General features: G+C 54.5%; 1 protein-coding gene and 1 long non-coding RNA gene across 4 annotated transcripts in view; one reads left to right on the top strand and one right to left on the bottom strand.

The window, feature by feature from the left end:
* The window catches only part of PPP2R2C (protein phosphatase 2 regulatory subunit Bgamma), a 131,413-nt gene that overhangs the window by 87,117 nt on the left and 20,979 nt on the right, over positions 1–23,317 (top strand). For all 3 annotated transcript variants that reach the window (XM_032493662.1, XM_032493669.1, XM_032493679.1), the window contains exon 6: positions 17,852–18,016. In XM_032493662.1, the coding sequence (XP_032349553.1) occupies positions 17,852–18,016 (165 nt within the window). The remainder of the gene's footprint in view (positions 1–17,851; positions 18,017–23,317) is intronic.
* Positions 92–21,340, bottom strand: LOC116667754. Its single transcript, XR_004324784.1, has 4 exons — positions 21,331–21,340; positions 15,336–15,339; positions 7,734–7,739; positions 92–1,560 (listed from the first exon to the last, which is right to left on the bottom strand). It is a non-coding gene; the product is annotated as an uncharacterized LOC116667754 (long non-coding RNA).

Below are 23,317 nucleotides of genomic sequence, written 5' to 3' on the forward strand. Positions count from 1 at the left end.
GTGTTGTCTGACTTCTTCAGTGAGGTGCCTTCTGACTCACGGTGTGTGAATGACTTGGAATCATGGTGAGTTTATTTATGAAAACTTTAAAACCGTGGCTGCTGAGCATTACATTTGACCCTTCGCCTCCTCCGGGGTGGCCATGATCCTGTCATCAGGGGCCCCCACCGGGGACTGGGGAGGAGACGGAGTCCTGGGTGAGCCCTCCCGGACAGGGGATGGCCGATGGCCCTGAGACAGTCCACTGAGGGCTTCTCTAGACCCTCGTCCCTGGGTCCGAGGCAGGTGCATCAGTGTTTGACAGACAGCTTTGGGGTCTCCCCCTGGGCTTAGAGAGATAACTGGGGTGTCAGAAGCCCAGCTGGAGGGGGTCAAAGCGAAGGGCCCTGCTTGTGGCCCCCTGTTTCTGGACAAACTGGGACAATAGGATTATAGATTGACTTCAGCCCCCACCGACTGGTGAGAAAGAACTGTTGATACATGAGCAAAGGCCTAGGGAGGGGTGGAGGCTTGGCCCCGCGGGGGCTGCAGTGGAGAGGGTCGGCAGGTTACCAAGGTGTCACTACCCTGCAGACTAGTAACAATAACAATGCACAGTGAGGCTCCACGCCTGATGTTACCGGGTGCTGGCGTGCACGCGCTTCATCCCCACAGCACCTGTGGGAGGCAGTACTGTCATGATTCTCTTTTACGATGAGGAAGCCGAGTCGCGGAGAGAGCCCCAGTTAACTTGCTCAAAGCTCATGCAGCCAGTGGCCCTCCAGTCCTGAGTCCCCATTTCCAATCTTCCCACCAAACTGCCCTTCGTGAAGGATGCCACCCAGACAGTGGTGGAAAGAGATGGGAGGACCCTGAGAGCTGTCCCCGAGCATCCACTCGGCGCTGGGTGCTTTCAGCCCTGGGCACCAGGAATTGAGGTCACACGGCTCCCAGCACAGGGGCCGTGCTGCTCTGCTGCTGCCTCACAGGTCAGGAGCCGACTGTGTCCCTTGGAGCAGAGGCCACATTGGTGGGGAGGGAGTAAGGAAAGGAGGAGGGAGCCGGTCTGGGGTGTTCAGAGAAGAGAAGGAATGACAAATTGCTGAAAGCCAGGAAATGGCTGGAGACCGGGGCAGGGAAACCTTGGAACTGGGAGGACAGGAGCTGGGAGGGACTGAGAGCAAGTACCGATGTTCCCTGAGTCCAGCCAGAGGGTGAGTGGCAAACACCTGGGTTTCAGGGACAGTGAGAGTGGCTGGGAGTCTGCCTTTGCCACCTTAAGCTCTGTGACCTTGGCAAGTCACTGCACTCCTCTGAGCCCTTGTCTCCTCACCAACCCCTCCCCCACAGGACCGCAGCAGGACCGCAGCCTGTGTTCAGTGAGTCCCTCTGAGATGCACCAACCCCAAGCCTTGCTTAGAGTGTAAAGAAACATTAGCATCTGTCTCCTTCCCCCTTCCCAGTGCTCAGTGCTGGCAGGGTGGATGTGGATTGGGGTGGTCAGGAACGTTCCAGGAGGAGCTGGGGCTGGATCTACTTCAAGGGATGGAAGCTCAGTCTGGCTGGATGGAGAGAGCTGGGCTGGGCATCTGCCGGGCTGTTCGTCCATCCAGGCTGAAATCCCAGCAGGTCCCACCCCTGCTTAGGCACCAGTTAGTCAAGGGTCAGAACACCTCCCTCCACCTGGCTCAGGCAAAGCACACACATTTACTGACTTATGAAAGCAAAAGAGCTGCAGATACAGGTGGATCCAGGGGCTCAGTGTCCTCGGTTGGCTCTCTCTGCTTCTTGCTTCCACTCTCTGCTCTGGCTTCAGCCTCCACATGGCAGTGAGTTGACACCAGCAGTTCAGGCCCCACCCTCCCAGAATAAAGTACTAGAGAAAGGAGACCAGCTCTCTCTGAACTGTCCCCACGAGCACCCCACAAGCTCTAATTGGGCCTCAGGGGCACCCCTGCACCCATTACTGTGGGGGAGCAGTGTTCTGGTTGGTCAGGCCCTTCCCTGGTGCCGGAGGAGGTCCACTCCACCCCCCACTGAAGGTGCAAGGGGTGGTCTCAGGAGAAAAAGGCACAGCCCAGGAGCTGGGGGCCCTCATTGGGGGGGGGGGCACAGACAGGCGTTCTCTGCCGTGTCTGAGGCACTGACCGGCTTCCAGCAGAATACAGTGAGGAGTCACACAGGAGCCCCAGGGCTGCAAATGGGGCAGGTGTGGGACTCACTAGACGGCGGCTGGCCGGCCTCAGCTTCCCTCACAGCACTCTACAGTTTGCAGAGCAGCTTCCCATTGTCAACTGAAAAACAATGCACAACCTAGAAGTTGAGAATTACATTTTTTCAGCAGACTTCCTGAGGATTTCAAGCCCCAGGAAGCAGCTGCTAAGAGCGCTCTGAGGGGCTACTCCGAAGAGGTAAGGGAGGAGCCAGGATACGTAGGAGTTTTACAACAAAAACCAGGTAGTTAGAACATCAAAAGATTACTGTTAATTAAAGAAAACCAGGCATCTCAAGTTAATAAATTTAGCGCTTTTCTGTGTGTGGGAAGATGCAAGAGTCTGGGCTCTTTGGAACCGTTCCTTTGATGTGCGCCTCAGCTGTCCGGGGCCGGTGTCCTGTTCTTTCCCATCCTGAGTCCCCTGGGCTGAGGGCTTGGCCACGGGCAGTCTGTCTCCATCCTGAGCTCCCTCAGGGCTCGCCGTGGGGTGGGAAGCGGGCGACTGCAGTGGCTTGATGGCTGCGACATCCTTTGTTTACTGATGCGGCAGGCAACAGTTTTCATCCACACTGTTCACAGTCTCCCTTGGTGCTCCCAACGGCACGAAAGCAAAGCAGCAGTAATGGTACCATTACCCCATTTTGCAGATGAGGAAACGCAGGCTCAGGAGACGGGCGGGCCCGAGGTCCCTGGCAGCAGCAGAGCTGGGGCTCCTGTTCAGGCCTCTGAGGCCTGGCCCTGCCCTCGGGCTGCAGCCTTGGAACAGTGGCTACCACCACCCCGGAGCCCCAGTTTCCTTATCCTAGGACCAGGATGCAGACAGTAACCCCGGCCGATTTATCTCCCTGGGCTGTTTTGAGGATTCAGTGACACCGAGAATGCCGGGGCCCTTTAAAAACCACGGCCCTGCAGCTGTGTAAGGGGTTATGTTTCATTTCATTCAACCATCAGTTCCCAGTGCCTCTTTTGTGTTCAGCCCTGGGGACACAGGGATGAATGAAAGAAACTCAGCTTCTTCCTTAAGGGCCTAAAGGGCCACCCGGGGACACAGCCCTGACCGGGGTGGTGTCAGGGATGTGATCCTTGCTGTAACCCAGGTCTGCACACACTGTCTGGGCTACCAGGGAGGACTGAGCAGGAAGCAGGTTAGGACTTGCCCGGTGGTTTTGTTGCAGGAAAGTAGGGCTCAAGAGGATGGTCGTGTCCCAGGTCTCGGGTGAGTCAAGTGAGGGTCCTTGGCTTTGAGCAGGGAAGAATTCAGGAGCGAACGACAGTGAAGTGACAGCAGGTTTATCCAGGGAGACACGCACTCCACAGATGGGGTGCGGGCTGTCTCAGAGGGCCAGAGAGGCAGCCCCGAGGCGTGAGGTCGTTAGTTTCTATGGGCTGGGTGATTTCATAGGCTAACAAGTGGGAGGATTACTCCAACTATTTTAGGGAAGTGGCGGGGATTTTTAGGAATTGGGCCACTGCCCGCTTTTTGGTGTTTTATGGCCATCCTCGAACTGTCATGGCGCCTGTGGGGGGCCCACTTAGCAGCTAATGTATTACAATGAGCCTATGATGAAGCGCAAGGTCTCCTGGGAGTGGAATCTTCTGTCATCTTGGGCCTAGTTGTTCTAACCAGTATTTGTCCCATCCTCAATGGCTATGTCATTCTTTTAATGGTTGTGCCCTGCCCCCTTCCCTCCTGTCTCAGGGCTGTGGGTGGACTGGATTCCAGAAGACAAGTCTGGAAGCCAGGAGACCGAGTAGATCCAGGGAGAGATGGAGATGGGTAAGGCGGAGTATAGCCATGGGCAAGAGGCTGAGAGGTAGATTGACAGTTAAAACATAGACTTTGTAGATAGATATGGGGCTATACCATAGCTGTCTTTTGGACATGGGTGGCCACAGGACATTGGAACAGGTTAGCTGTGAATAAGAAAAGAGGACTGATCCATCCCAGGACTATAGGCAGTCCTGCCCAGTCATTACTGTAGCTTCTCCTTCTGGCCCCATCTTAAACACACAGAGTGTGCCCTGTCCAACGGTGTGCTTGAGAGCACACCATTCACCAGTAGATTTATTGAGCACCTGCTGTGTGCCGGGCCCTGTGCCCAGTGCTTGAATTAGATAGACAAAGACCCATGCCCTCCTGGAACGGACATATAATGTAATGATGATAAACCATTAATATAGTAAACAAGTAAAATGTCCAGCGTGTGAGCAGGTGATACGTGCTGCGGGGAATGCGTGGGACCAGTGAGCATGCTGGGCTGAGTTTTTCTCCAGCCACGATTCGCCAACCGGCTGCAGGTGCAGAGCGGGTGGAAAGGGAGCCAGGGTGGTGGGTTGGCCCAGTGAAGGTGCAGACTTCTGGTCGGCTAGTGGCGTATGCAAGGGAGTGAAAACAATGGTTGGCCCCAGAATCTAAGCCAGGCAGGGAGGTGAGGGCTAGTGACAAGAGGGAGCATCAGTGGATGAGGAGGTCCCTGTGGGAACCCAGAGGGGCTTCCCTGGTTGCAGATCTTGCCACGTATTCTGTTAAACCCTGTGTGTAGCCTCTAATTTTGTGGAAGGGAATTGGTAGTTGATCAAAATATACAACATCTTGGCCCTTAGAGACAGGTGAGGTGTGCCTTACAAAATACTGGAGACGCGGGGGCCAGGCTCAAGGCAGCCCTGCCTGTAGAACCCAAGTAGCACTTAGGCAGGCAGGAGGAGCTGAGTGGCATCTCCAGGGTGTGTGGGGCCCTGGAAACCTCCCCCAATTAGATGAGTTCATCAGGGAACGTGCTGCCTGAGGCGCTCCCCACGGCCTGCTGCTGCTTGGCCACCAGAGTGACAAGACACTGGGGCCCAGAGCAGAGAGACCTGGCGCTGTCCCACACGTCCAGCCTCCTCTGGCCGGGAAGGTGTCGGCACTGAGTTGCAGGTGCAATGATGGGTCTGATAGCAGCTGAGTAATTAGAAAAGGCGTTTCATTTCCAACGTGGGAGGAGGCCAGAGAGGCGGCTGTGACCCCACGCCGAGCTGGGGAATTGCTTTGAATTTGGAAACACCTTTTGAGCAAGGACCTCCCGGGGGATTCTGGACCTGGGGGCTCACATTCCTTTAACTCTTGCTCTTCGGTATCTTGATTTGTCCTGATGCTGCTGTTCAGTCCTCAAAGCCACTGAGAGTGTATTGCTGTGTTACCATCTCGTGTCCAACTAGTAACACTTTCTACTTAAGCAAAATTGATCTTTAGCAAAAGTTTTAAAGGAAAGAAAAACTTTTTAATAAAGAAGAAAAACAAGCATTGCTTTGACCAGTAAGAACAGTAACAAAGCTGACTCCGAGGGCCGTTCCTCTTCTAGTTCCAGAACTGGCTGCTCTGAACAGAGGGAGGGGAGCCTGGCACTTCCTGAGCCCCTGCACTGTGCCGGGCACATACACTATGCTGGGCTTGCATCCACCACCAGGGTTCCCAGCCTCCTTCCTTCCCCTCCTTCACCCACAAAATGCAAAGAGGTGCCAAGCCCTTTCCATTCTCCCCCTGTTGGCCCTGGAATCATGCCCTCCCCTCCTCCTCATCAAAGGCCCAGCTCAGGTCGCCCCTTACTTGCCAGGACTGTTGTCTGCATCCCACCTTGTCCAGCCAGCTGGCCCCCCACTGGGCTGCTAGAGAGGCTCAGTGGAGCTCTGGTCTGACCACACCAGTCCCCTGTGTGAAGTTCTCAGTGGGTCCCCGTCAGCTTCTGGAGAACGTCTGAATCCCCAGCAGTGCCCTGCAGCTCTTGGTGACCGGCCCACCTCCCCGGGGTCCTGTGCATCAGATTTGCCCACACCTTCAGGCTGTTGGGTTTTCCTTCATGTTACCAGGGGTGGGAGCAGTGCTCTGCCTTCCGCTGACCCTTCTCCAGACCATCCTCTCTCCCTCTTGTAGGCTGGCTGGCTTCTGTTTGCCCACAAGCATCCCTCACAGCCCCCTTGGCCCGGTCACCCCGGCTCTGTCCACTCTGCGCTCCTCCCAGTCTGCTCGAGCCCCTCTGGGCCCACACTCCCTGGTCACACTGGGCTCTTGTCATCTGTTAGTGTGACCACCTCCAGCCCGCATTTTCTGGTGAAATCCTGGAGATTAGGACCCCCATCTGAGCTCTCTGTGTCCCCACACATGATGGAGGCCTGGTGCATCGTAGGTGGTTATGAATGGTTGTAGATGGCGACTTTGGAGGGAGGAAGTTCACGTTTCCATCTGCTCTTTGGATACAGATGCCTCCTTGTAAATCTAGGCTGCAGGGTGGGGGCTCCAAGACCCCTGACGCTACAGAGAAGCCATCTGGGCTCTGGCGTCGGGCAGAATTGTGCCCAGATTCATTGCTTTACCTCCTTTGTCGTCAATTTGCATGATTGTAAAATGGGCCAAATTCCTTATCATACGGATATTTGTAAGGAATGAAGGAATCATTCGCATACAGGGGTTGTCAGTTGGCCAGTATTATTTTCCCTCTTAGACGACAGCCCCTCAAATACTGAAGGCTGTTTTTCATGAAATCCCTGCGTTTTCTCTGATCTTTGAAGCCCTTTTTCCCCAGTGCCATCTCCATATCTGTTTAAACAACCTCTCACGCTCTTTAATACCAACATTTTGAGACTGTTAGGCAGTGCTGGGAGGTTTTTCTTGAGTTTGAAGCATCTTAAAGGTAACAGATTGCACAGGAGGCCTCAGCTGATGGACCTCTGCTTTATTTTTAGCACCCGGAGAATTGTAAAGATAGTTCAATTGATTTTTCTCCCTCTGAGCGATTTCTCAGGGTGGAAGCTGGCATCACACCAAGCCTCCGTCTGGAACAAATATCTAATTCTCATTTACGTAGCAGGTGCTGAAGCTCGGCAGGATGGTGAAGCAGCTCCAAACCTTGGTCAGCACTGCTGGGCTTGTTCTCCACACAGAGAGCCACGGAGGGGACTGATCCAGGCTCTGTGCTGAGCAAAACCCTAGAGCCTGAGGGCCAGCCCTGCCTCTGAGAGTCACTCAGGCTTTCTGAGCCTCGCTTTTCTCATTCATGCAGTGGGGGGTACCTCCTGCGCTGGGAGTTGTGGGGGCAGAACGGCCAGTGAGAACAGGGCCCGATGCACTGTAGACACGACCCACTCCAGCCTGTGACCACTGTCAGGCATCATACAGGTTGACTCTTTTCATCCTCCCACGGAGAGGAAAAATGGAGTGCATCTGCTCAGAAGTGCTCCAAGTCCGAATCCCCAAAATCATGTGGCTAAACCATCACCAACGCCACTGCTTTGAGGGCTCAGCATGGTGGGGAAGTTGGTGGGTCAGCCTCCACCACCTCCGAGGGCTCCGTGTGCTGTCCGTGGTGCTGACCCCACCCAGCGCATAGTGCTTCCCCATCTCCATTCTCACCACTTCCCACACCACCGTCGCCTCTTACCGAGCACTTGCTCCGCCAGACAGCGTTCTATCGCAGGGAACATACTGACCTATTTAATCCTCCTGACATCACAGCGGAGTAGGCATGATAACATCCCCCCTCAACAGGGGAAGAACCTAAGCCACAGAACGCTTAAGTAATCTACCCAGAGTCACCCAGCTAGCAAGTGGGTGTGATTCAGACTTGCAGCATCTGGACGCAGAACCCTTGCACGTCACTGTCACGCCCCACCACCTCTCAGTCATGATAGTAACAACTTCCACGACAGCCACTGTCGTTGCTCATTTATTGCAGGTGCTGGGCTGAATGCACTGCACTTGCTGCATTTAACCCTCCCAGCAGCTCGTGTCGGTGGGCTGTCATTCCCTCCATTTTGCAGATGTGGGGACAAGCTCTGAAAAGTGGATGCTGTTGCCTGTGGGCCCCTCCTAGCCCTGGTCGATCAGATTGCCCGTCCAACCCCATCCATGCAATAATGTTTCTGGCTCTTGTTTTAGATCCTAAGGGAAAGCAGGTGCTGTTTGCACTGTTGCAGGACAGAGTAGGGATTGATTCATAACATGGGTGGCCAGATGCATGGGCTTTGGCAACTGTATGATGTTTCTAACATTTCTTCTAGGTGTTAGGGACATGTGACTCTTTGGTGCTTCCTGTCCCTTCCTGACAGGCCTCCATGGCACTTCTCTAACACCCTCCTGATTAAACCCCCTGGATTCCAGGCCAAAGTCCTGTCACCCACCCTCTCTCTCTCCCTCTTGGGGCTCCAGCAGCCTGCCCTCTCACAACTCCTCAGCCTTACACTTCCTCCAGCCTGGCTCCCTTCCTGGATAACTCTTCCACCCTCAGCTTAATGCCTTTGCCTCAGAGGACACTTCCCTGACTCTCCAGACAAGCTCAGCACTTTGTTATAAACCCCGTCGCATGCCCCCTGTATGTCTCCTGGAGCATCAATCGTGGGGCTAATATCTGGTTTCAGTGCTGGGCTAGGAGCCTGACAAGTTAGGACAGGGTCTGATTTTCCCTTTCTTGGTGCCATGAGAAGGTAGCCAGCTGGCTATACATCCCAGCTCTGTCCCCCTTGAGTTCTCCCTCCCAACTCTAGGTTGGGTGCAAACCCAAGCATGCGATCCAACACAAACCCTCACTGTCCTTCCAGGGTAAGACAAACATTACACCTTTTACAACCTGCTTGATTTCGTGGTTGGTTTTTTTTTTTTTCAGAGGAGTAGAAATGCTCTGATTCTTATTTAACTAATTTTGTTGCTGAAAGTACCAGCCACCTGCTAGGGTCTTTGACTTATGTAAATTCATTAAATCTTCATTACAGCCCTGCAAAGCAGATGGTACCCACTCATTCTACAGATAAGAAAAGCAGGGCACAGAGAGGTTGAGTTTTCCAGAGGTCACACAGCTGTTACTCAGTGGACCTGGACTATCAACCTCTGGTTTTTGTGCAAACAGTGCGTTCTTGCTTGTTTAAGCGTCTGGGAATCACATAAGCTGGCTTGTGGTGGAGGTGTGCAGATGGGCTCACCGCACAGAGAAACATCACACACTCGAAAGCTTCTGTGTGCTTGTACAGTGGGTGGTTACTAGAAATAGCCCCTTTCCCACAGCACCGTGTGGCCCCAGCTGTCTGATCCTGCTCTCTGAGTGGGATTGCACCATCCTAGTTAATAAGGTTCCGAGCAGAGAAGGGAAGGATGCTGTTACGGACTGAATTTTGTCTGCCCCAAATTTGTATGTTGAAGCCCTAACCTCCAGCACCTCAGAAAGTGACTGTATTTGGAGTTAAGGTCTTTAAAGAGGTGATTAAGGTGAAATGAGGTCATGAGGGTGGGTCCCAATCCAGTATGACTGGTGTCCTTATGAGAAGAGGGATTAGGACCCAGACACACACAGAAGGATGACCACGTGAGGACGCAGTGAGAAGAGAGCTGCAAGCCATGGGGAGAAGCCTCAAAAGGAACCAACCCTGCTGACACTTTGATCTTGGACTTCCAGCCTCCAGGACTGTGAGAAAAGAGTTTTCTTCTGTTTAAGCCACCCAACTGTGGTATTTCATTTTGGTGGCCCAAACAAACTGATACCGAGGCACAAGTTGCCAGGAACCTCCTGTAGGATCTGACCCGGTTTGGCCAGAGTGCTCACAGCTCATTTTTGTAGCCAGGTCATCCTTTAAAGAAAATCTGCTGGGTAAAAGCAGCTTTGCTGGCCGTGCCCCAGTGAGACTGCATTTGTGTGCAGGAGGCCTTTCTGGGCACCTCCACACCAGCATCCTTGGGGAGCCTGTGTGGGAGGCTCTGGTGGTGTGGTCCTTGGCAGAGCTGCTTCCATTCTCACTCTGCAGCTGCTCTGTTGCTATGGTAACAGCCTCCTCCTCCTGCGAGTGTGCTCCTGCTGAGACATCTGGATAAACCACACTTTGCTTGGTTCAGCCAGTGGAGCCCAAGGCCACATCCTTCTCTTCATGGAGTCCCTGCCCGCTCTTGACATCCAACTTGCCCTGGACATAGCCAGTCCAGCGAGCCCCGGCAGCAGGCCCTTGGGAGTGCTGACCCCCCGGGAAAGCTGCATGTTGTGCGGAGATGCCGTCACTCCAGAACGTAGCGGGCAGCAGGAGGAACACTGGCTGGGAGTTAGGAAGCCAGGGGTCTATCCTTGCTCTGCCAGGCTCCACCTCTGGCCCTGGGCCAGTCTCTTCCCTGCCTTGGCCTCCCTCTCCTTGGGATGGTGGGCGATCCCTGTCCTGCAGGGACACCTCAGAGGTGTCCTCACCAGCCCTCCAAGGGTTTGACTCTGTCTCTAGGCTCTTTTTCTTGCTGTGTTTTCACAGTCATCTGTCTTGGCGCAGCCGCTGAAGCCCGGCACATTTGTTGATATTTGGCACTCCCTGGGCTTTTGTGGGGTTCTTTCTGTACCCATTTCCCATTTGAGCTCCTCGCTGGAACAAGCCAGTGACATTTATTCATTTCACGTGCCTGACCCACCTAGTGGTCGGTGGAGGTTTTCCCAGTGGATGAGTGACGACCCTTGTACCTGTGCCCCCGAGGGGACAGTGACGGGAGACTGAGGCACAGAGAGGTGAATCTCCCAGGAGTGAGGGCCCAGAAACACGGTCACCTTCTCTCCGACATTTGAGAGGCCATTTGAGTGGGATCCCTCGTGGCGTAGTTTCTGACTGAGGGCTGGGCCCCTGTGCTGGTGGTGTGCGGGGGCATCAGGACATCAGGCAGTGCCTTTGGCAGCAGGAAATGAAGGAGTTTCTATAAAAATCTCTGCAAACTTGATGACTCTGCAGGCCTGTCTGGATTACATTCCTGTGTTCTTGGCAGGAAGAACCAGAGATTTCATTCTGTGATGGAACAGGTCAAACCCCTGTTCTACTGACTCCTCCTGTACTGACTCCCCCAGGCGTTTGACATACTGGCGATAGGGAAGGGGGGCTTCCGTTACAAGAGCAGGATTGCAATCCCTCTTCTAGACGGGGGTCAGGAAAGAGTAGCCCACTGGGGAGAGGTGGGCGCAGGAATCCACCAGCTTATACAGCTTGATGGGGACACGGCCACACGCACTCATTTGCATACTGTCTTTGGCTGGCTTTGCACCGCAGAAGCAGAGGTGAGTAGCCTACATGAGCTGTCCTGGGGAGTTCAGCCTAAATTTACTCTCTGGCCCTTGACAGAAAATGTCTGCAGACCCCTGGTCTAGAGGGTTATACTTGTATATATTCACACTTGGGGCTGGAGCCAGACAGCCACCAGAACCAAAGACGTCTTCTCCGGCCCTGGCATTATGCCACGTGCCTTCCTGGTTCACTTACAAAGCACCTACTCTGTGCCAGCCCCCCCCCTTCCCGTTCTCAGCACATCACGTGTGCCATCATAATTAATCCTATTGCTACCCTAGGAGGTAGGGTGTACCATTGCCGTTTTGAACTTGGGGAAACTGAGGCACAGAGAGGTTTAGAAACTTGCCCAAGGACACACAGCTAACAAGCAGCAGAGCCTGGATTCAGCCTCAGGCCACTGGGGCCACGGTTCTCACCCAGGCTCTGCTTTGCCTCCCAAGTCACAGTGGGTGTATTTCAGACCCTGGAACCCAATTTAGTTCTAGTCCCCAGCTGGCCCCCCTCTGCCTGGCCCTGAGCAAGTGGCTTCTCTTTGCTGAACCCCTGTTTCTTCATCCATAGAAGGGGGTGCACCTCCCTCACATGTGGAGAGGATGTGAAGCCATCTGCTCAGAGCCAGCCCACGGGCCATTTCGGGTGGGTATGCGTATAAACTGGAGTTTAAGGTACAAACAGGAACAGGATTTTGCCCACAGTCAGATGGACAGGACAGGTCGGCCAGCAGCCTGAAAAGATAAGCAGTGACGGGTGTATGAACGCAGCATGGAGGAGACCAGAGGGGTTCTAGTGGGGAATCGGCCTTCCTGACAAGCTCAGCAGAAACCCGTGAGCTTCCCGGGTTCTGTGATGCTCTTGAGCTTGGCTGGCTGCAGCAAGCTTCGGGGTTGGTGGCTCATTTTAATGGCCCCCATAAGTGACATTCTGCTCCTAAAAGGACCCCCCCCCCCCGCATACACACACATTCCTCATGGCCTGGAGTCTCCTTGAGCCTGCTGTTCAAACCCACTTTAAGGGCATCTTCTCCTCAAGATGGGTTTGAATTTTCCCGCACTCTTGCATCCCTGATCGGAGGGGCCCACAATGGGCTGATTCATTCATTCACTCCAGCAACTGTTTACTAAGCACCTGCCATGTGCTAGGTACTCCTCTAGGCACTGAAGGTGCAGCAGCTATCCATGTGGACAAGTTCCCGTGCTCGCTAGGGGGGGCAGACAGCCAGCAAATAAGCCATTGGCAATAAGTAGCAATTGATGCTTGCAAAAATAAAAGGTGCATATGGGTGTGTGTGTTTGTTTAATGCAAAGTAAAAGAAATAGGTTTATTTGGGGGAGGGGGGTTTGTAGGAGAAGGCCACTTTGTTAAGGAGCCTTCAGACAGAGATCTGAAGGACATTAAGGAAAGAACCTTGCAGATATTTGGGAGAGTTGCTCTCTAGACAAAGGGAGTAGGAAGTGCAAAGGCCCTGTGGTAGAATGGTTGTTGTCACATCCTAGAATGGACCAAGGGGTGGGGACCCCCACAGAAAGCTGTGGGAGAAAGAACCTCAGTAGACTTACAGTCACACATCCTGGGTTCAGATGTCAGCTCTGCTGCTCACTGGCCTTGGGAACCTCTGAGAAGCCTCCTAAATAAAGCTAAAGCAGCATCACCCAGCTTCCACGCCTGGACTGGGGCTGGGGGACAAATGGCAGAGAACAGGGTTTCTAAATTGAAGGACTGTTGCAGGGAGGGTGTAACTTAGTGGTAGAGTTCATGCTTAGCAGGCACACGGTCCTGGGTTCAATCCCCCAGCACCTCCTTTAAAAAAATAAACCTATAAGTAAAATAATAACCCCCCCCCAAAAAAAAACAACATAAATAAAAATCTTGCAGGGAAAGTCTTTAAATAAATAAGTAGAAGGAGTGTTCATGAGGAAAGATTTTGAATCATCTCCTCATCTGGCATTTGTTCATGCAGCAGACACCCCGGGTGCCTCTGTGGGCTGGCTGTGTGCGAGGGAGCTGGGGTGGCATAGACCTCAGTGAGACAAGCTCCCTGCCCTGGGGCTGAAGGTGGGGGAGACGGGCTCGTGTGCAGCGTGGTGATCTGGAGGAGGTGAGGTCTGCAAGGATGAGCAGATGGTAGGGCCTGCCTTGGTGTTCAGGAAGAGACTACAACCTCTGTGTAATGATCCAGAAACATCAAACAATTGGATTGGCTGGAAGGTGAGGAGGGAGAAATGGCCCGAGGTGAGACTGGGGAAAGGCAGGCAGCGCAGGGCCATCCTCGCGGCCTTGAATGCATGCCGTCAAGGCCTTCTCTTGTGGGCAGTGGGGGGGGCCCACTGACCCCTATTTTAGGGAGTTCACTCTGGCTGAGGTTGGCGGGATGGCCAGGGGCGGGGAGCCCCAGTGAAGCAGAGGCACCCTGGGCTGAGGGCCAGAGCAGAGGGACCCCCGGGTGGAGGAGCCCAGGATGCGGAGGCTGCTTGGATGTGAAGAAGGAGGAGAGAAGGATCCGGAAGCTGCCCTGGTTCCTGGCTTTGCATTTTAGGTGCTCAGACAGGGAGTTACAGAGAGAAGCGATCTGACGCGCATGTTGAAAAAGATGTCCGTGGCACTGGCATTACGCCCCTGTCATTATTCCCTGGCTCCCGGGAAGTTCTGAGTTTCCTCTGGACACCATCACGACTTTCCACAAGCTCGGAAGTCTATCCTCTCACAGTTGTGGAGACTGGAAGTTTGCAGTTAAGGCATTGGCAGGGCTGTGTTCCCTCTGAAGTCTCTAGGGGAGGACCCTTCCTTACCTCTCCCAGCTTGGTGGCCCCAGGCATCAGCCGTCTCTGCCTCTGACACTGTGTGGCTTTCTCCTCTGGGTGTCTCTGTTTCTCCTTCTGCGTCCTTTAAAACGACACTGATCATTGGATTTAAGGTCCACCCAGGCAATCCAGGATGATCCCATCTTGAGATCCTTAACTTGATCATATCTACAAAGACCTTTTTGCGAATAAGGTCACATTCACAGTTCTGGGGGTTGAGATATGGACGTGCATTTGGGGGTGAGGGGCGAGGCCACCACTCAGCCCCCTGCAATGGAGAAAAATACCTCTCTCTCAGCCAGGATGTGAGGACCGGATCGAGCCTGCCTTCTCCCTTCATCCTCTCCACGCCGCCTGCTCCTCCCTCCACCTACCTGTGTCTGACAAACTTTCCTTGTAGGGAAAACCATCCTGAGCTGCCAAAGTGTGATTGGAAGTTAAACAAAACCCAGCAGACACTTGGAGTACAATTAGATAGAAAAATAGAAATGAATAATTCATCCAGCTTTGCCAGGGGGAGGGGGGCTCAAAAATGAGTCTGATCATGCTAGTTCCCAAGGGAGGTCAGTCTTGCCGTGAACTTTGCTGTGAACATGAATCCATGCACGTGGGATTCATGCAGCTGGCTCTGAAATGGGACAGGGTGGGGGGCCTAGGGGTTAATCCTCAAAATGAAAGGGCATTCCAGGGTTATACTCAACTCTTAATTTTGCAAATGAGGTAAACCGAGGTTTACAGAATGGAAATTATTTTTGCACATGGAACTGAACATTCCAGAGAAAGGTAAGACTGGGCACCAAGCACAAAGGCCCCAACTTCCAACCCAGCACCAGTCCTGCCAAGTTCAAGGCCACCAAGTACGGTCACTCTAGACCAAGTGTCTCAAAGTCCGCAGACTTTGGGTGGGAGCCCCAAGGATGTTTGTGGTGTCTGTTCTGGATGTAATTACTGCGCTACAGAGGCTTCTCCACCCCTATTCCCTTGTCAGGAGTCTGTCTTCAGGCCCCTGCTTTGACGTGACCACGGGGCTTCAGCAGGGACAGCCTCACTCGATAACTCACCTCTCATGCGCCTGATGGCCAGCGAGGAGCCAGGCACCCACAGGGAGGGCCTTGTGCTGTGACGAGCGGAGCCAGAGGTCTTGGAGAGGCCCTCTGGGACCAGGTGACCAGATGGCCACTCCCTGAGGACACCGTGCTGTCCTGGAGAAGCCGAGTGTGGCCATGTGCTGAGGATTCAGAGGCACACTTTGGCTGTTACTGTGATTTTGTCTTCCTCCACCAGTGTCATGTGGAAACGAAGCTCTGGGTTTCACGTCGTCTTTCCCCAGCACCCACTGTATCAGGTCCCTTGTTTGAAACAGCAAGAGAGATTCCCTGAGTGTTACAGGGGCTATAAGAACCACGGGCCAGGGCTGTTGGCGGGACCCAGGCATTGGAGACTGTCTCCCCAGCCCACACACAAGGTCCTCGGTCCACGTGGGTCACCCCTTGGCCAGCTGTGTGTCGCCCAGGTTCAGGCGTGTTTGATCTGTGTAGTCCTGGTTTGGGCATGTTCACTGCAGAGGGCTGTGGACTTATGTGAGCCCTGTGGACTCAAACCACCATGGCCTCGTTCAGATTTCTAACTCGTGTTTGGAGAAGGCCAAAGCTGGATGTGGCTGTGCTGAGGCTGTCAGGAGCGGTTACTGTGATCTGGGTCCCGGGAAGCAGGAAACACGTGCTCTGTAATCACCCATTTGCTTGGCCTTGGCCCCTGGAGGAGTCTGGGACCAGGGTCTGGGGGCCTGGGAGACAAGGCTCCTGAGCGCTCTCTGGCCACAGCGTCCGCAGCCTCAGGTTAGAAAGATGGTTCATACACCCTCCAGCTTTAGTCTCCATGATCCAGAGGGTTTAGACATCATATCGCTGATCTTTCTCCATTGAGCTGGGCTCTAGAGCATCCCCGAGGCCAGAAAGGAGAGAGATTGTGGACACTGATTCAGTTGAGAAGCTTAGGTGATCCTGAAGTAACAAAGGGAAAGTGTCAGAGGCCGACAGCAGCCCACTCACGCCGCATGTCCACCGCAGGTCACCCAAGGCCCCCGGCACAGCATGTGCTGGCCCTCAGAGTTTCAGCCTGAGAGTGACACATGTCACATGTCACTTCTGCCCCCCATTCACTGGCAAAAGCAGCAAGTCAGGACGGCCCGAGTACCCTTAGGTCCGGAGGCAGGTCTCCCAGGGACGTTCGGAGTACCACCTACAGGCAAAGCCTCCTCACTTCACCTTGAGTCCTGCGCCCCAAGGGGGTACAAGCCTGAGAAACACGGTGAGAACACGTGTCCCACAACAAGTGACGCAACCCGGACTGGAACCCCACCTGCGTGCCCTGAGGCCTGGCCCTTCTGTTTCCAACAGGCCCCCTTTGGCTTTTGGGTCCCAAGTCCTGCGAGAGAATCTAGTCTCTGTTTGCAGAACACCCGACAGGTGCTGATCTGACGTGTGTGACGTTTTGTAAACGACGTCACCTTTCCTCCAGAAAGGTGTTAAGTTCAGCAGGAAGCCAAGGCCATTCTGAGCAGGCAGAGCCTCATAGAAAGTCGTCTGTGGGTGCCCAGGCCGTAGTGGTTCGGGCTACAGGTGGATGTTGATGGAACTCGCATCCCAGAAGCTGTGCTTCTTTTTCTCTCTGACTTTAATCTCTCATTTTCTTCATGACTTACTCTCTGCTTCTTGCACCAGGAAGCTGCGGTCCCTGGGACACCAGCCCCAGCACTGACGACCGGGCCGTCTCTCCTGTTTGATGTGAGTCTAAGTTTCTCCTCAGCGATGTGCTTCTCACAAGCAAGTTTTGAGTGTTTGCACTGAGACCCTTCTCAGTGCCTCTGATTGCAGATCCAACTGTCTTTTCTGATGTTTTATAAACTCTCGTGTTGACAGAAGTCAGAAAATGCCTCTCTCTTATTGAGAGAGGAAGCAGCCTGGGGCAGGGTGGGCGGGGCGCTGACTGCAGAGGAGTCTCAGAGTTTCAGCCGGTATTTTCCAGATTAAAAAAAAATAAAACAGCAACTGACATTCGCTGAGCCCTGCGCTGTGTCAGGCAGTCACCAAGAGCTCTTCCTCCTCGCATCCTCACGGCAAACCCATGAAGTCAGAACCATTAGCCCATTTTACAGATGAGGAAACTGAGGTATGGGGGACTGGTAGGGGGGAACTCGCCTGGGATCACACAGCCAGGAGGTGGCAGAGCTAGGATTCTCTGACTCCAGGGGTCACGTGCAGAGGAAGAGGAAGGAGGGGGCATTTCCATCAGAGGGAGCAGGCTGTGCAGAGACCCCACAGGGCCTGGGAGACTAGAGACAGCGGGTGTCGCTGTCCAGGAGGAAGTGCCTCAGGGAAGAGCAGCTAGTAGGATCTGAAGGTGAAAAGGTAGAAAGAAGCCAGGGAATGCCAGGCCTTGAGTGCCCCACCCAGGGGTTCCAGTCTGCTGTTGTAGGCAATGGAGTGGACAGGAATCTAGTCTCATTTACTGCTGAGTCACCCTGGACACGTTTAATCTCTCTGGGGCTGGGCAGCCGATGGGCACCGGCTGGAGGGAGGGTACAGTCCAGGAGGGAGGTGGTGGGTCCAGCCTTATGGGGACAGTGGATGGGGGCACCCAGAAGGCTGCCTACACCCAGGCCTGCAGCTTCAGGACGCTCTGGGGCAGGATGTTTGTCCAGGAGCCTCGTAGGTGGGTGTGCCGGGGAGAGGCATGGGGTGTCTGAGCCGGGGAAAGCAGAGCAGCCAGGGCGCCCTCCCTTCACCGCCCCTTCCTTGACCGGGCTGCCCAGACATTGTGGACATCAAGCCAGCCAACATGGAGGACCTCACAGAGGTGATCACCGCGTCCGAATTCCATCCGCACCACTGCAACCTCTTCGTCTACAGCAGCAGCAAGGGCTCCCTGCGCCTCTGTGACATGCGGGCAGCTGCCCTGTGTGACAAGCACTCCAAACGTAAGTGCGCCCACTGGCCAGAGTTAGCGCAGCGGGTGGCGCGGGCAGGGCTGGTCCTGATGCTGCAGCCTCAGGAGGATGGACAGGGCGTGAGGCTGTTCTGGATGGACTGGGGGTGGGCTCAGTACTGCTTTAGGGCTGTTGACAGGGGGAACTTGGTCCTGCCCCTCACTGCCCACACCCCAAGTCCCCGCGCAGATCAAGACTGTCCAGCTTCCAGCAGTCAGGCAGCTCAGGTGAGAGCCAGGGAGTGCGCTGGGCACTGGAAGCCAAGGAGGGACCACATTCATTGGTCACCTACTTCAGGAAGCCCTCCCTGACCCCCACACTGGACCAGGTCCCTCCTCTGTGCTCCCGGAGCCCCCAGCACTTCCCTCTCACAGACTGGCCACACCCTGTGGAGCTTTCAGTGACCACTCCGTCTCCCCTAACTGTCATCTCCTCAGGGTCACCTCATGCTGGAACCCACCACAGGGCCAGCTGTGGTTGCCAAGGAGGTGCCAAGGAGATGTGGGGCTAAACAAGGACCGAGGGAACCTAATATGACAGCCACCACCACACACGGCAGCTCACCTGGACACCTGAGCCAGGCACCCGGCTCTCTGCCTGTATCATCCCATTCAACATCATACAAGCTCCCAGGGAGTCTTGCAACCAGAAGGGAAACTGAGGCTCCAGGGATGGGCCCAAGGTCACCCACACTGAAGAGTGGCAGAGCAGGACTTGAACCTGGGACTCTGGGGCAGCCTGGCTGGTGCTCCTCACCCCCGGGGCTGGGCTGTGCCAGTGGTGGCTCACTAACACGGCGCTCCCCAGAGGCACCTGAAGGCAGAGGATCAGGCCACAGCATCCTCCCTGGATGACCTTGTGGGAATAGCAGGGGGACAGGAACAGATGTGGCCCCAGCCAGAAGGGCAGGGACTTGGGTCCACATCTGTATCTACCTCAGTACCTACAGTAGTGTCTGGAAATACACACTTGTTGAATGAATGAATGAATGAATGAATGAGTAGTGACCAGTCGGCACCTGTGGGGGCATTATCAGAGTTTTGGTGAAGGAGCCAGAAGGCCACTGGGCGGGCCTGGGTCGCTCTCTCCCCTGCCCAGGCCCCAGCCTGCTTTCCCTGGGCAGCCAGAGCAGGCGGGACGCACAAGCCCCCAGGTGCTCAGACCCCTCCTCCTCCCTCCTTGGCCAAGTTCTGTCCCTTCTTCATTCACCCCACTGTCCACCTCTGGGCTTGTCCACATCTACAGACATTTTCCCGGCCTTCCTCACGCCCACAGCTGGGCAGGACAGCCGCTGTCTGGGTTTGTGCTCGTCCACGAGCCCCAGGGCCTCTCCAGGGGAGCCCTGGGAACGCCTTCTCCCTGGGCGCCGAGCCTTCCCCTGAGGGCTGAGCTGTCTGCACTCAGGGCGGGGAGAGCAGAGCTCCCTCTCTGGGCAGAGTTGGGCCACCAGGGCACGCCACGTGTCACACGCAACCGCCACCGCCCAGGCAGGGTCTGCCCCTGCTGCGCCCCCAGCCCTGCTCCTGGCACCGAGGTGCAGGAGGGACCGATCGGTGGTCAACTCCTAACTAGGTGCTGTGATGCCGAGAGGCGCTGAGTGGTATAAACAGCCACCAAAAAAGCCGAGAGCAGGGAAGGGCACCTCACTGAGGAGGTGACAGGGGAACAGTCTCTCTGAGGGGGTGCGCCATGCAGAGCTCTGGGGGAGGAACCTTCTAGAAAGGGGAGACTGCAGGGGCAGAGTCTCAGACATGAGGGTGCACCAGGGCGGCCGGACGAGGATGTCTGTGTAATGGGCTGTTGTTCAGACATTTAAAATACTGGCTTAGGAGGTTTTTAGTGACACGGGGAAATGATTATGCTGGAAGATGCCGTGGGGGGAAAAGCAAGGCAGTGACTACTTCACCAAAAGAATGAGAACGAAAAACATGGAGAGAAATATGCCCGGAAACTGTCCCTGAGTGTGTGTGCGGGAAGGACAGGATTTAGAGAGACTAGAGGTGGCACTGTGCCCCCCACGCTGTTTGAATGACGTCCTTCGTGGGCTGGAGGTGGGAATCAGAGCCCCTCTTGGCGTTTGTGACTGTCAGCTGGCTCCCCAGGGGTCTGAACGAGCAGCCGCCCACGCGGGCTGCCACTGTGTCCCGAGCCCAGCACACGCACGGATTCCGGGAACGTCACTGTCATACGCCTGGTGGTGGCGAGCTGGGTGTGACTCCGCCCACAAGCTCAAGTGCAAGAGCTGTAACTGTCTTTCGATGACTCAACTCCGCTGAATTTGTCGCCCCCGCGCCCGGGGCTGCAGTGAGCAGCCTGGGGCCACGTGGATTCCGTCTCTTCCCAGATCCCACTGAGGTTCCAGAAGGCTTGGGCGGGGCTGAGGTGTGAGGAGAGGGGCTTCGCACCTTCTGACCACCGTGGGCTTTTTGCAAAAATTTATGCTTTTTGCATAAATGCTCACAGATGAAGTTGGCCTTAAATTTTCTTTGCCTACACACTTTGCCCAGTTTTGTTAAGATTATTGTTGTCTTGTAAAATGAGCTTTCTCTCTCTTTCTTTTCCTGGAACAGTATAATGTGTTTACTCCTTGAAGTCTCAGTAAAACTCACTTGCTAAATCTTTTTCAATTATTGGTTTATATAGGTTGGCTGTTGGAGTTACTGTTGTGTTAAAAAGGTTATATTTTAAATTTTTCTAGGATTTTTTTTTTCATTCTCAAACTCAGTATTTGAAACAGGAACTTTCTCATTCATGCCAGTGAGAGGATTGCTGACCTGTCTTTGTGCCTTTGAAGTGCCTTTTTTTCCTCATGTAACTCGCCGTGACTACGTAGTAAGGAGGAATACCTGCCTCGCTGTGCGCTCTCTCCAGATCACGTTTGTTCCAAGGCCTCACGAGAAGCTGAGCACACAGACAAGTGTCCACTAGGGTGTCACTGGTCTTGTTTTTAATCACAACAAGTGGTGGTTATTCGAGCTAGATTTCTTTTCTTTAAGGAGACTTGGAGGTTGGAACCTGTTCTTTATGTCTTGCTTCTCCCCATTTATCCAGCTGTGACGCAGAACTCAGGGAGGGGGTAGCGGACCGCGACACCCCTAGAGATGCATGGTCACCACCTCCTTTCCCCAAGCGGCAGGTTAGACCGTGGTTTTCTGTCCACTGAATCCAGGGTGTCTGGGGTCAGGTGCTGACTTCTGCTGTCGGACAGATGAGGAAGCCGAGGTCCAGAGAAGTGCGGTGGCTGCCCAGCCCCTCCCCGTCAGCGGCAGAGCTGCAGATCACAGGGCGGCTGCTGCCCAGCCCACAGCGTCCTGTCTTTCTCCAAAGCAGTAGAAATCCAGGTCTTTTGTCTGTTAGTCATTATGACAGGGTAACCATGGAAACAGCTGTGCTGAAATCTTCCAAGTAAACAGTTATTTCTGCTTTTAACTGAAGGGACGTGCAAGAGCAGAGCAATTTCTTAGAAGAGATGGTGAAGACAGTCGCTCCCCCTGGTGGGCCCCCGCTACGTGCCAGCCTGGGGCTGGGGGAAGCGGTAGCCGCAGTTAACACTGGTCAAGTGTTCGCACCACGCCAGGTGCTGCTCTTGAGTTTCCTTCTCAGTTAATCCTCTGAGCTGCCCTAGGATGGAGCCTAGGATGGAGGTACTTGATTATTCATTTTGCAGGTGAGGAAACTGAGTGTGTTGGTTTCCAGTGGTTGCTGTACAATTTCCACAAACCTTGGGGGCTTAAACAACACAAATATATTTGTTTACAATTCTAGCTGTCAGAGGTCTAAAATTCAGGCGTCGCCAGGGCTTCATTCCTTGTGTTTCCTTGTCTTCTCTGGCTTCTAGAGGCCACCTACAATCCTCGGCTCGTGGCCCCTTCCGTCTTCAAAATGCATCACTCCAACCCCTGCTTCCATCATCCCATCTCTTCTTCTGCCTTTGACCTCCCTACGTCTGTCCTGTGATAACAGTGGGCCCATCCAGAGAATCCAGGGTAATCTCTGCAGCTCGAGACTCTTACCTTACTCACTTCACATCTGCGAAGTCTTTTGTCGTGTAAGGTACCATATGTACAGGCTCCAGGAATTAGGATGTGGACATCTTTGGGGACCTGGCTTATCATATGGAGGCACAGAGAAGTGAGGACACCTTTCTCAAGGTCACACAGCTAAGTAGAGCCAAGATAGAGGCTCCAGTAATCTCATGCCTATCAGCCTGTGCTTTCTAACTTAATCTTCACAGAAGCCTCGAGAACCAAGAACTCTTGGGGGGATTGTGGGTGAGCCAAGTTCATTTAAAGGAGCTGGGTGGGATAGACTCCCAGGACTCACCCCTGGTAATGGATCTGGGGTAGAAAGACCAGACCCTGTCCCCCTCTGTTGCGGAGGCTCCAGATAGCTGGGGGCAGAGTCAGGCTAAAGTCCGCAGCAGAGGGCACGGGCGGTGCAAAGGCCCTGCAGCTGGATCCTGAGGCCGGTGCAGCAGGAGCAGTGTCGGGGAAGGTGGGAGGTGAGGTCAGATGTGCGTGGAGAGAAGAGGGTCCGAATCAAGAGGGCCTTACCAACCGGGGCTGGGGCTCTGGGTTTACTCAGAAAGGACAGGAACCACTGGGGGCTTTGACCAGGCTGTGTTTTAACAGGATCCTTCCGCCCACTGAGTGGTGAATAATCTGTGGGGTGAGGGTGGATGTGGGGGCCAGCTGGGAGATCACCGTAACCCCAGTGAAGGGGGCTGATGCCCAGAGCAGGGTGGGCGTGGTCAGTGAAGGGAGTGAAGCCGGGCATCCGCAGCACCCGCATGGAAGGTCGGCTTTGCCCACGGCTGCACGGAGGGTGGGAGAGGGGGTGAGGGATGGCCCCAGGCTTCGTGCGGAGAGGGGGCGCCGGCCTTCACGGAGCAAGCAGACTCCTGAGTAAGAGGGAGCACTACAACGGGGACGTTTCTGCAGCCTTCGCAGCTGCCCCGATGCAGGTGGTTTTAATTAAGGGGGTCACAGGAGACATCGCTGCACCCTTGAAGAATAAAAAAGAGTGAGTCTGGGATGAGAAGGGGCAGGGGGAAGAGGGCTGCAGGTGGGGTGATGGGACAGCTGTGGGGTGCAAAGACGGAGAAGTTGGGGGCAGATCATGCAGGGCCAGGGGCCACAGGTTGGATGGATTTTATTTTGTCCAGTGGGGTCCGTCACATGGTGCTGAGCAGGAGACAGTTATAAGCAGAGAGTGACCGTTGTCAACCTGCCATCGGTGAGTGTTCTCTGTGCCCACCGCCTTGCCTTGTAATGAGTCACTCACTGTCCCTGC

This window comes from Camelus ferus, chromosome 2 (assembly GCF_009834535.1).
Source record: "Camelus ferus isolate YT-003-E chromosome 2, BCGSAC_Cfer_1.0, whole genome shotgun sequence".
Taxonomy (NCBI): Eukaryota; Metazoa; Chordata; class Mammalia; order Artiodactyla; family Camelidae; genus Camelus; species Camelus ferus.